The sequence below is a fragment of the Eleutherodactylus coqui genome, chromosome 10 (genome assembly GCF_035609145.1).
Source record: "Eleutherodactylus coqui strain aEleCoq1 chromosome 10, aEleCoq1.hap1, whole genome shotgun sequence".
Classification (NCBI taxonomy): Eukaryota; Metazoa; Chordata; class Amphibia; order Anura; family Eleutherodactylidae; genus Eleutherodactylus; species Eleutherodactylus coqui.
This window is the reverse complement of record NC_089846.1, coordinates 32,538,657-32,551,825: the sequence shown is the minus strand read 5'-3', so window position 1 is coordinate 32,551,825 and position 13,169 is coordinate 32,538,657. Positions and strand designations below refer to the sequence as shown.

Here is a 13,169-nt window from a genome sequence, read left to right as displayed (position 1 = left end):
ATAAGCAAAAAATTAGCAACTTCTTTAACCCTTTGCAATCCAGTTTTGGATTCAGGGTTTCCTAGGGGGCTTTCTCTTTCTGCCATTATACAATGGCGCCATCTGCAGGCTAGAGCCAGTACTGCAGTATGGGACATACTGGAGAGGCCTCCCGACAACAGAGCGACCAGTAATCTATAGTAAGAATACCCTGCCGGACTTCTTCTGACCTCGGAGCTGTACAGCCTTCAATCAGAATGTCTTTAGACGTCAGACAGTGGCTTGGAAAGGGTTAACTTCTTGACAGCCAGAGATTTTCAGATTTTGGTAAAGGCCTCTCGGGCAACAAGCAGTGACCAAATAATGACTTTAAAATTAATTTATTCTGTACATGTCGAGCACTGACTGTATACTGCACATACTTACCAGCTTCAGCAGATTACATTTTTTTTTACACGATTTGTGATAAAAATATGACAATCTCAGTAAATCCACTTAATTTTCACAGCATGACAGAGAGCCATCAGCCAGCTCCAAATACACAGAAATCAATGATATCACCATCACTTTTTTTTAAGTACAGAAATGTGTCCTCAAAGTTTGTGTTTTATACATGGAGGAAGTTCATAGTGATTCTTGTAGGACACTTCTACAGTCCTGACTCTTTAAGTCCCATTGGTTCCTTATTGTTCCTATTGTTCTTCAAAGAAAGTGCATCTCCTAGGATAGTAGCGTGAGATATTAGTTCCATTGTCATGACTCCGATAGTCTATATTTTGTGACGTCCAGGTATAGATAGTAGACCATACATTCTAAGAACCTCAGACCCACAATGGCTCTATTACCATGAGAACATATAAGGTGCAGTGCGTTAGGATTATTTCACAGGAACATGAAGTTTTGATGGTGTCTTCAACAAGACTATACTGTTGTGTAGAAGACGTGCGGCTACTACCACCATCGCCCTACTTCTTGATTGGCACAAAGTCCATGTCTCTCCTATCATCCTTCGACTGTTCACTATTGATACGTACGAGTGCCAATCTACATTTAATACGTTGACTCCTTAGGAAAGGACGTGGACCCAGTGAAACAGGATTCTTCAGGCAGAGAGTTCTTTCGTCGTCTCTTCTTGCAGCAGCAACACAAGATGGCTTGTACGTCCTTAGAGACGCTGCTACTGAAGATGGTGTAGATCCAAGGGTTCGTACAGCTGTTCAGACTTGCTAGTATCATCAGGATTTGAATGGCAGAATCTGAGGAATGGAAAGACAAGAACAGAATTATATACAGTACAGAGTATAATCAAAAAGACGGATCCAGCGCTATATCTCCACACTAGTATCCTATATTGAAATAACATTAGTGTACTGGAATAGGAAGGCATGGATGTGCTACATGATGGTATGGTGCATAGGCCCTTGGGTGCCGGGGAACATGGATTTCAATTTTGGGTTGTGGCCCCTGTAAGAGAGAGTATAACCCACTTACAAAGTTGTTACAAAGTAACATGTGAGAAGTAGAAATCAGTTTTCTGCATCTCTCTGAGACCACTGCTATGGCTTAAGTAAGGAAAGTACTTGAAGTGGTCTCCTTCTGCTAAGATACATGCATGGAGCCATCATTGGACCTGTGTTCATTCCAGGGACTCCCAATGTGGATCGGTACCTGAATCTCCTGCAGATGACGGTGGTTGACTTCCTGGATGATCTGCCTCTATCATAGTAAAAGGAGGCCAATTCCAGTACACTTTCCTAACTTCAGTTATTACTCTTAAGCTGTCCATATTAGATGAAAACTCACCAAACCTGGTAATTTCAGCATACCAGCCAACTACCTAATATGTATGATGATGTCCTGACTCCTCATGGATGGTGGATGTCAGGGAAAATATAAAACAGGCTTTTTGTATTTTTTCTTTGACTTAGTTTCTAAGCAATTCCCCAATTGCTCCACTTGTTCAGGATTTCGACTTGTAGTCAGTACCTGTAGACATTGTAGAGACCTAATCATTCAGACAACTGAGGGTTTGCTACAGGGAATGCAGCCTAAGCAATTCTCTGTGAGCCCAAATGTCTGGATGACTTTGTGCTGATGAATTTTAGGCTATGTTCACATTAGCATAATGGCTTCTCTTTATGATGGAAGCCATGATGCTGTGATGGATCTGTCATGTGATGGATAAAATAGAGACCGATAGTCACCTGACTTATAACGGTGTCTGTAGGGGCTCTGTTGAAGTTTTCTGTCTTCTGAAGACAAGAATTGTGCATGATGTGCTATTTTTGGCATCAAAAGGGATGGATACCCCATTGTAGGCCCTGGACATAGGTTAGAACAGAGGTTTACCTGGACAGTGAGACCCCCACCAATCAGCAAGTTACTTGAAATTCTGGTACAACACCTTTAACCCCTTCCCTCCCCATGACGAAAGGGTACGTCATGGGAGCGGGGTACTTCCCACAAAATGATGTACTCTTACGTCATAGGGATATCGCGAGATCATAGCAGATCTCACGCTATCCTGCAGCGGGAGCCGGCTGTCAGTAGTAGCCGGCCTCCTGCTGTGACAGAGGGGGGCTTTGGAGATGCGCCTCCCGCTGTTAACCCCTTCCCTGCCGCGATCTAAGTAGATCGCGGCAGGGAAAGGGTTCACAGGGGGAGCACGCTCCCTCTGTGACTTCAGCTGGCTCTCGCGATAACATCGCGAGAGCCCGGCTGGTTGCTATGGCAACAGGACGGCAGATACCGGTGTCCTGTATCGCCATTGCCTAAGATCGCTATAATAAGCAATAAGGCATGGCAGGAGAGAAGTCCTGCCATGCCTTATCGTAGCAATCTTCAGTCCTGCAGTGTTAATTCCCCACAGATTGTGTAAAAATATGAGCAAAATAAAGTACAAAAAATACAAATGTTAAAAAAGTTAAACCCTTTTTTTTATGCTTTTTCTCATATTAGCATAAAAAAATAAAAAAAATCCCACATATTTGTTATTGATGCGTCCGTAACGACGCGTACAATAACTTGAACATGCTTTTCATGCTGCACAGCAAAAAGCGTTAAAAACGCTAAAAAAACTTATAAAAAAAAGGATGTACCTCAAAATGGTACCAATAAAAACTATAGCTCATCTCACAAAAAATAGGCCCTTATAGAGCTCCGTCCATGGAAAAATAAAAAAGTTATAGGACTTTGAATGCAGTGATTTAGAAAAAAATAATAATTTCCAAAAAAAAGGGTTTTTATTGTGGAAAAGTGGAAAAAAAAATATAAGAATTTTGGTATCGTTGTAACCGTACCGGCCCACAGAAAAAATGTAGTGGATCATTTATTCTGCATAATTAACGCTTTAAAAAAAAAATCTATGGCAGAATGGATGCGTTTTCTCTCCCTACGATCATAAAAAAAATAATAAAAGTTTTACAATATAGCCTATATACCCAAAAATGGTACCAATAAAAACTACAGTTTGCCACACAAAAAAACAAGCCCTTATATGGCCCCGTCAACGGAAAAATAAAAAAGTTATGGCTTTTGAAAAATGGAGATGAAAAAATATCAAAAATTGTTTGGTCCTCAACGCCAAAATAGGCCATGTCATTAAGGGGTTAAGCTGGCCATACACATTAGATGTATCTCGGATGAACCCGATGATTTCGGCAGGACCAACTGATCATTTAATGTGTATGGAGACCTTCTGACACTCCCCTGATGGCAGATGTGGGAGGAGTATAGGATTGGACGGTTGGATTTCATCCTGCGCGATCCTTTAGTTTTTGGGGAGATAAGTCACCAGCAGAGGTGTCAGATTGTGGCTTAATTCCCCTTTACGTTCAAAACACATGCACAGTTAGCCGAGCCCTGTACGTAGGTGTATGAAGGTGGGGTGTCTAATGTGTATGGCCAGTTGTGGTACAAGAGCCGCTGTTGAGCACTTCTTTACCTTTTACTTCCTTTGGAGCATATAGCCCATTCTGTGCTATAAACGATACACTTTTTACATCAATCCTATAACATGGCTCTATTTGTTTCATTTTGCTGGGCAAGTCCAATGTTGGGCACTTGTATACATCAATGACAGAGATTCAATGGTCTGAATCTCCAGATTAGGACTGGTATCCGCAGTAGAAGCTTCTTAAAGGGGTTATCCAGTTATGAGGCATTAATCAGCCGGCCACAGGACAGGCAATCAATAGCAGCTTGATGGGGGTCCACCACTCGGAGCTCCTGACGATCAGCTGTTCGACAAGCCACGTCACAGAGCTAGTAGAAGCAGACAGCTCCATTCCCATTGCAGTGGTCCAGCTTGGTATTGCAATCCAAGATCCCATGTCTTTAGGGCAGGGCTGCACAACATGCAGCCCACAATGCCATTCTGGGTGGCCCCAATTATATGGAGACAGAAATATCTATGTGTGGCTGCTCACATGTAGTTTCCATGTCAGGGTGCAGAAGAATGACACATAGCAGGGCAACAGGAATGGAGAAGTATTAAGGGTGCTCTGTGTAGTCATGTGCCCTATATATAAGCAGAATCAAGTCTCTTGGTCTGTTTGGAACTTCAGAAATGAGTATATGGGTTAGAGTAGAGGCATTCTATAAACATGCATCCCTCTTCATTGTACTTTGTAGGGCTTATGAAATGCCGGGCCGTTACCTCGACATTCATCATCCACAATGGAGAGGACCACATGCATTGTCTCCTCCTCTCTGGAGTGCTGATTGGGGGGAATGTGACCTCCATTCTCCTAATAGGTGGGAGCCCTGGAAGTGGAATTTACCGTATATACTCGAGTATTAGCCGACCCGAGTATAAGCCGAGTCAATAAGTTTTACCACAAAAAAATGGTAACATTTATTGACTTGAGTATAAGCCTAACTACACTCGAGTATACACTGGGTAAAACAAACAAAACTCAATGCTCTCCTCCCAGACGGCGTCTGTGTCTGTGTCGCAACCTGCGTGAATTCTCCCCGCTGTCATCTCTGCCGTCCTCTCTGCCCGGCTCTGTCATCTCTGTCAGTGCTGTGTAAGTAAGCGCTGTGATTGAATTGAGTGCCACCCAATCACAGCCAGCACTCGATCCAATCACAGAGCTTACTTATACAGCGCTGACGGCGGGGGATTTGAAAGCCGAGCAGGGAGATGACAGCGGGGAAAATTCTAAAGCAGCTTGCGATTGGCTGTGAATGTTCGAGCGCTGGCTGTGATTGGCTGGCGCTCGATCCAATCACAGCGTTGACGATGACAGAGCCGAGCAGAGAGGAGATGACAACGGGGAGATTTCAAGCAGCTTGCCGCATCGCCGCCAGGAATACAGGAATTCAAGCAGCTTTCCGCACCACCGCTGGAGACACAGACGCCGGCTGGGAGGCGAGTATAGAGGGTTTTTTTTTAACCTTCCCTGACTCGAGTATGTGCTGAAAAACTAGGCTTATACTCGAGTATATATGGTACTTTAATTCATTCTAGCATATACTTAGGATATATCATGAATTTCCCAGATGGGAATACCCTTACAGCCCTTGAAAGTGGTTCATTATGGCAACGTGGTTCTCAGATCAGAAAAAAGTTCCCCTGACTTAGAGCCATCCTTAGCTCATAACCAGACTACCCCTTTAACCATTTGTCTTTAATCCATTAAGTTGTCCCACTGCGACAAGCCTTCTTGATATTTTGCTGGAATTCATTTCCATGTGAAGCACAATGATAGTATATCGTAGATTGCAACAAATACGCTTATTAAAACGGGTCCAACCACCCTCCGGTCAGTCTCCTTGCTGGACGGATGCCCTGTCCCAGAACATTTTATCACATTCCTGTTTTCTGTCTGTCACATCTCATAAATTTGACAGCATCCGCTGGCAATGCCCTGCCAGGAAAACTCTTCTCACAATGCCATACAATAATAGACCTAATCAACCGCTCTTCAAACATCCCGGAGCAAGTGTTCATGACAAGTACAAAGACCCCAGAGAAACTGCGACTTCACCGTAAAGTCCCTTCCGAGTACTCAAGAATTTTACAAAGCATCTCCCTTGTCGGATGACTTCTGTGGAGCTTATCATTCCAGATAGAACTAGTCAGCTATAATGTATGGGTGAACAAAGACAATAGCTCAGGGCTAGTGTTTGAACACATCCAAAGCCAAATGCAACATCTGCGGAGTGTTTGAAGAAGGACATGCATGTTTATTAGGCTTTTAAGGTTCAGATTGCAGTGAAAACAATCATGGGTGTGGAATTTTGTTCTCTCTATTATCCAAGCGCTGTTGGGAACAGCTAAGGTTTTGAAGGCCACTCGTTCATTGCTGGATGAAGATTCATGGTTGAAGGTGGTTAGCAACCTAAAGGGGTTGTCTCAGGGTAGACATTGGTGCCATATCACTCTTTGTCTCCTAACGGCTCCACTCAATGGCGAACCATGTAGAACTGAGGAATTAATTCAACTGTGCAACTTACAACTAAAGCATGACCCTATAAGCACACAACTGCACTGGCATCAGTTGACTTGCTTTTCCTATGAAATAAGTAGACATGGAAAGATTTGGGTCTCCTTTCCTCATTTTATTTTCCATGAGAATGCCGTTTCTAACCACAGACATTCACGGTATATCGATTTTAACAGCATCTGGACAACCACCATTTCTGAGCTAGGAGGTGCTACTTTAGTTGCCTGTTCCAGTCTGAGAAGTGGTCATATATTCATGATCACTCTTCATTGATGTCAAGAGAAGATGGTTGGTGGTTTCTATTCTCCCAATGATATTGATAGAGAATGGTCACGCCATTGTGTCATGTTCTTTGCTGGGAACATTATAGCAGACACCCTAGTGCTCACGATAGGTGGGGAACCCAATTATTAGAACCCCCACCAATCAGACATTTATGGAATATCAAGTCAATATTTCATAAATATCTCTCACATGGAAATCTGATCTTGTTTTAGTATCCATCATATATAGTCATGCCAAATTCCGTAGCACAAAGTCTAAGGGTGGTTTCACTTCTGCGTTGGAATCTCTGGTTGGAGGTTCCACTGTGGAACCAGCTCAAAATACAGGAAAAAAAAGCGCCGCATACAGCGCTTGTCCTTCCATCTAAAAGCCTGGCAACTGGTATAATACTCCCATTGTTTTCAATGGAGCCTCTAAGACAGCAGCTTGATTAGGCACTTTCCAGCACCACGATTTTCGAGCGGAGTCTGTTCCATTTTGGACATTTAGCACACCTCATCAATGATGACGTATGCTAAACTCCGCTGTCATCCGCGGGCGTTGGGTGATCGGCGAAATATTCAGATGGGCTGATTATTGGCAACTGATTGTTTGTGCTTGATAATCAGCCCATGTAAAAGGCCCTTTAGATGAGGTATGCAAGCTAGGGCAATTTCATAGTATTCCTAAGAGTAAAAATGTTATAAGAAGGCAAATACTTATTCTTGGAGTATTGGAGTCAATGCAGGGAAACATGCAAACTCTATGATGTTTATAAACTGGTTGGATAAGGACCCATGGTTCCAGTGCCAACCACTGTGCCACCACATGTCATTAGAATACCCAATAAATCTCTATCATCTCATGTGTTGTCCTCCATAATACTTTGCTCATAACAGGTTCTTAACAGTACTTGTTTTAATTTTGAATAGTTTTCCTCTTCGGTGTCTGAATAGTGTTTGCCTATTGCCTTACACTGTTTACTTATTAGAGCTGCGATAACTGTGTGCTAGTAGACAATCCAGTGTAAAGAGCGTTGGAAAGAACAAAAGGTTATCTACAGTCAGAGCATGTAGTCAGCAATGTCCTCCCATGTTAAAGACATTTTCCTAATTTAGACTTTTGTGCTGTGTCAGTAGGACAAGTATCGTCCAAATAGTCGCTCGATCGAGGGATTGTGACGCCCCTTTTATATGGGACGATTCTCGTTGGCCCAAGCGAATGAACTGGTGACGTCATCACCAACTCGCTCTGACAGCCTGTTTAGACTGCATGATTCTTGTTGAGAATCGTGTAGTTTATGCTCACTTGTCGTTCAGTGGTTCATATTCCTATGTGAATAATCAGGAGTGCATTACCCTTTGACACACAAAAAGGAACTTATCCCTGTAATGTAAGGAGCTGTTAGACATGTACTGACCGTGGACAGGATATGGATCCCCAACACACAGCAGGACTATAAGAGGACAGCAGGACTAAACGTTGGGTTGTAAATTTTAAAACTGGCCATTTCGGTGTTGAAATTGAGAAACCCAGTGGAAGGCCTGTCTCCGTCTCCTTGCTGGCAAATGTGAAAGCCATCCATGACATGATCATGGAGGACCGCCAAATATCAGCCAAAAGTACTGCCACATATCTGGGGATATCACGGGAGAGAGTTGGTGCCATTATCCATGATGATGTGGGAATGAGAAAGCTTACAGCCAAGTGGATCCCGAAACTATTGACAACCGAACAGAAGAGGAGACGTGTGGAGACATCGGTGGCTGTTTTGGAGCATTTTGCAAGACATGAGTCAGATTTCCTGGACAAACGGGTAACTGCAACGGTCAGCACAAAAGCAAAAGGCAACCATTTTTGGGATAAGAAGGGAGTTCTGCTCATGGACTACCTCCCAAGGGGTTCAACCATCAATCAGACCCGCTGACATGTACAGACTGTGGACAGGGTATAGATCCCCAACACACAGCAGGACTATAAGATCCCTGGGACATTCACATGTTCCACGTCCAATGTTGTGTACCTGATCTGCTGCAGTAAGTGTTCTGTTGGGGGGCTTTATATCAGGGAAACAGGACAAAAACCGAGTGCCAGGATGAGATCTCACTGCCATTAGAGAGGAAAAGACTGAATTACATGTGGTAAAGCATTTTTGTGGTCATGGACACAACATGGAACAGATGAGAGTTATGATACTGAAGGGCAACTTCAAGTTGCAGCGTCACAGAAAATTTGGGGAGTATTATTTTATGGCCATTTTTGAAACCCTCAAGAATGGAATGAACCTCAGACCAGGATTCTTGCATAATTGGAGAATTTGAAAGGTCTGAAAGAGGTCAAGGGGGGTGTTCTTAAGGAGAGCACCCAGGAGGTGTGTGGAAACACCTCAGGTGTGTGTGTGTGTGTGTGTGTGTGTGGGGGGGGGGGGGCATCATTTCTCCCCAAGGAGAGCACCCAGAAAGGGTGCTATTCTCAATCATTGTTTTACAAACTTGGTAAAAACTCATACTTTGATTTGAAGGAATGCTGCCATCCAATAGGTGGTGTTGCAGAGGTATTGTTTCATCTTCCTTGTTTGCAGTTCTGAGGCAGAGATTTCACATTCCTTGTCACTGGACTGATATTTATTTACTGTTATGGTCATCCCTCCCTGCTATTTATCTAAATGCTATTGATCCCAACACGTCTGTGCCCTCTTACCCTCTGTATCAGATATTTATGTAGTGCAAATTAAGTTCATCATATTCCTGCCCTCCATGTGATCATACGTTTTTATTAAATACGTTGTTAGATTTGTTCCATTATTGCCTGAGGAAGGACCCTGTGAGGTCCGAAAGCTTGCAATATTATGTATTTTTGTTAGCCATTAAAAGGTATTATAACTACAAGATTAATTGGTTTCTCTTACTGAGAAGAATCACATTTTGATCAGTGTTTAAATTGCCTGACAAGTGAAAGAGCCGAGACTGATTTTTATGCCGGCTGAAACTGAATGACAAGTGAGAACCTCCCGATTCAGTTGTTCCTGCATTCAAACTGAACAATTAGCATTCAGTTTAGCTCGTTTGAAAGATTTTCTGAATGATAATCACTCAGTGTAAACGCAGCATAAGCAACAGTTGTTCTGTGTAAACACGGCCACCAACCAAGTATCGAGTGAGAATTTGTTCACTATTCGCTTAACCCTTTGCAATCCAATTTTGGATTCAGGGTTTCCTAGGGGTTTTTCTCTTTCTGCCATTATGCCGTCTCCTTGCTGGCAAATGTGAAAGCCATCCATGACATGATCATGAAAGACCGCCGAATATCAGCCAAAAGTACTGCTACATATCTGGGGATATCATGGGAGAGAGTTGGTGCCATCATCCACAATGATGTGGGAATGAGAAAGCTTACAGCCAAGCGGATCCTGAAACTTTTAACAACTGAACAGAGGAGGAGACTTCGGTGGCTGTGTCGAAGCATTTTGCAAAGACATGAGTCAGATTTCCTGGACAAACGGGTAGCTGGTGATGAGACATGGATCTACTGTTATGATCCAGAGACAAAAGGAACAGTCTAAGGAATGGAGGCACAGTGGGTCCCCCAGGCCAAAGACGGGCCGTTTGCAACGGTCAGCGCAAAAGCAAAAGGCAACCACTTTTGGGATAAGAAGGGAGTTCTGCTTGCAGACCTCCCAAGGGGTTCAACCATCAATGCAACATATTACTGCTTGTTATTGGCAAAGCTGAGGCAAAATATTAAGGAAAAGCATCGAGGAAAGCTCTCTAAGGGTGTCATCCTGTTGCATGACAATGCCCGTCACACACGGCAGGTGCCACTATTGCAGAAATTACCTCCTTAGACTTTCAACTAATGCCCCATCCACCCTATTCACCCGTCCTGGCTCCGTCTGACTACCCTCTGTTCCCCAATCTCAAAAAACACCTAAAGGGACAACGGTTTGGGAGTGTTTTGGGGGCAACTAATACTGCAAATGAGTGGTTTGACCAGCAGTCGGAAGAATTGTATTTGCAGGGACTTAAAAAGTTGCAGGAGAGATCACCAGTGCAGTGACATCCTGGGGAATATGTAGAATAGTGGGGCTGTTTCAGCTTCCTAGCTCAATTTTTTCTGGGCAAGGCTCAATACTTAACACCTCGTATATGTACCCCAAATTGTTTTTATATGAAAACTAGAACTCGTCAAGCAAAATACAAGATGTCATACAGTCATAGTGATGATAAAAGAAAAAAGTTATGACTACTGGAACACAAAAGGAGAAACTAGTTGCTAAAATGTGTGAGGTTAAAATGCACTTAAGGCAACTGAGTTAAGCGCCTAATGTACTTACATGAGGCATAAATTAAAAATCTAAAAAAAAAAAGTGACATTTCTGGGAGAGTTTTTGCAACTTTAATGTCATTGTCCGAGTGTAAATGCCTTCCTTGAATGTTTAGGGTATATTAGTGATGGCTTATATACTCATTAGTATATTAAGCCCTTGTTTTATGCAGCTTTTCCCTCAGCCAGTCACTACATGTAGCTTTACGATATTAGAACACATATCAAAAGTAATCTAAAACACCACTTACTGCTTGCTCCTGATGTTTCACTCCAGACATTCCATAACTGCGCAATAAAAAACGGCGTCCAGCATACCACGTAGATCAGCACAATAGCAAGAGTCATCCGTACAGTCTTGGACATGGCTTTGGTCACGCCTGAGTCTATAACCGGTGGCACTCCATTTGTTCCACCCACCAGCTTTTCTTTTCTCCTTGATCCAGGTGATCTTTCCGTTCCTAAATATAAGCTACTGTGGATCTCTCTGAAGATCAGCACTTGGCAAGTGGTAATAAAAAGTGCAGGTAGGATGAGGACCGCCAGTGTTATCCAAGTCACATAAGCTTTAAGTCCCCACGGCTTCACAAAACTCGCCCAACAGTCATACACACCTGGATGAACCTCTGTTTTTGAGAATATAAAAATCTGTGGAAGACTGAGGCTGGCAGAGGCGGCCCACGCCAAGCAGACCGGGATGTTCCATCGGGCAGAGCCCTTTTTAAAAGTCATCATAGGTCGACAAATTGCTTGATGCCTGTCAAAAGTCATGGCTACAATCATATAAGAAGATGCAAACATTCCCACAACCTGGAAGTACCTGACAGACCGGCAAAGGAAGTCTGGACCGTGAAAGCGGTCAGTGATGTCCCAGATAAGTTGGGGTAATACTTGGAAGAAAGCGACCACCAAGTCTGCCAAGCACAGGTGAATCATGAAGGTGTGCATAAGAGCATTGTGCTTCCGTCTTTTTAGAAGAGTGAACAAGACAAGACAGTTTCCAAAAGTGGCAAAACCAAAAACGATTGTTAGAAGAGCAATGTTCCATTGGGCCACATAAGGGTTTCGTTTGTCCACATCTTCACCGGTGACATTGGTACTAATATTTGCAAATGGGCTGTTTGTCACAGACATCTAGCGGGAGACAAGACAGAAAATTATGGTAAATCGAAAGCTCAGATGTAAGAAAAATTCACACATACTGCATATTTCTGGAAACGTTACATGACAGGAGGACACGGCCTGTATACAGCAATTCTTGATAATGTACAGCAACAATAGTGAGGTAAGCTACTGTGTCAGACAATACAACTGAGGTCTGTGTGAGGTTGGAAGGATTAAAGGGGGTTGACTTTGGAGTTCAGAGATCAGGAGGGACTGATGGTGGTGTGAAGTGTCCATATAATGAGTCAGAAATCCATGTGTCACTCTTCCATCTCTAAACAAACCTCAGTTTTATCACTTCTGGAATATTTTTGTCTTTTTTATGCAAGAGAATTTATCATCCTGTAGAACTCTTGACAAGACGATGGGTAGGTAAAGCACCAAGTCATGACTGACTCCTCGGGTGATGTCACATTGTGACGTTTTCTTTGCAGACTGTTTTTGTGGGGTGGTTTGCCATTGCCTTCCCCAGTCATTTTTTACCCCCCAGCAAGCAGGGTCCTCATTTTACCAACCTTGGAAGGATGGAAGGCTTGAGCCAACCTTGAGCCGGCTACCTGAACCATGCGAGGATTGAACCCGCATTTCTGCTGCCCTAACACTCTACGACACATAAGGCTTACAAGACGATAGGAGCCCATGGCTAATTGGCAGTCATTTTTTGGTGAAGAAAATATCAAAATGGAGCTCCATTCCGATAGTAATTCCCACCACCACATTCTTTCTAATCCTGGTTAAAAGGGTATAAAGTGGTTCATTATTTGAGGACCTGGTGATCGTTGCATCATTTCTTTTCCTTGTGCATTAATTGAGGAGAGGAACCATGTACATATTTACACCACTCTGAAGAAAAGAGCAATAGGACCAACCTAAAGGTCCTTTTTTCGGCCTGATATCATGAGCGCTGATCGACAAAGCAAGTCGATCAGGGCTGGTTGACATTTGTTTCACATAGGCCGAAAAAAGGCTAATAATGGGGATGCATGA

At 43.2% G+C, this 13,169-nt stretch overlaps 1 protein-coding gene across 3 annotated transcripts in view; it reads right to left on the bottom strand.

Moving 5' to 3' along the window:
- Positions 1-343: 343 nt before the first annotated feature.
- AVPR2 (arginine vasopressin receptor 2) overlaps positions 344-13,169 on the bottom strand; it is a 96,906-nt gene continuing 84,080 nt past the window's right edge. For all 3 annotated transcript variants that reach the window (XM_066580777.1, XM_066580778.1, XM_066580779.1), the window contains exons 2-3: positions 11,270-12,152; positions 344-1,235 (exon numbers count right to left, since the gene is read on the bottom strand). In XM_066580777.1, coding sequence (XP_066436874.1) covers positions 1,030-1,235; positions 11,270-12,152 — 1,089 coding nt within the window. In that variant the 3' untranslated portion in view covers positions 344-1,029. The remainder of the gene's footprint in view (positions 1,236-11,269; positions 12,153-13,169) is intronic.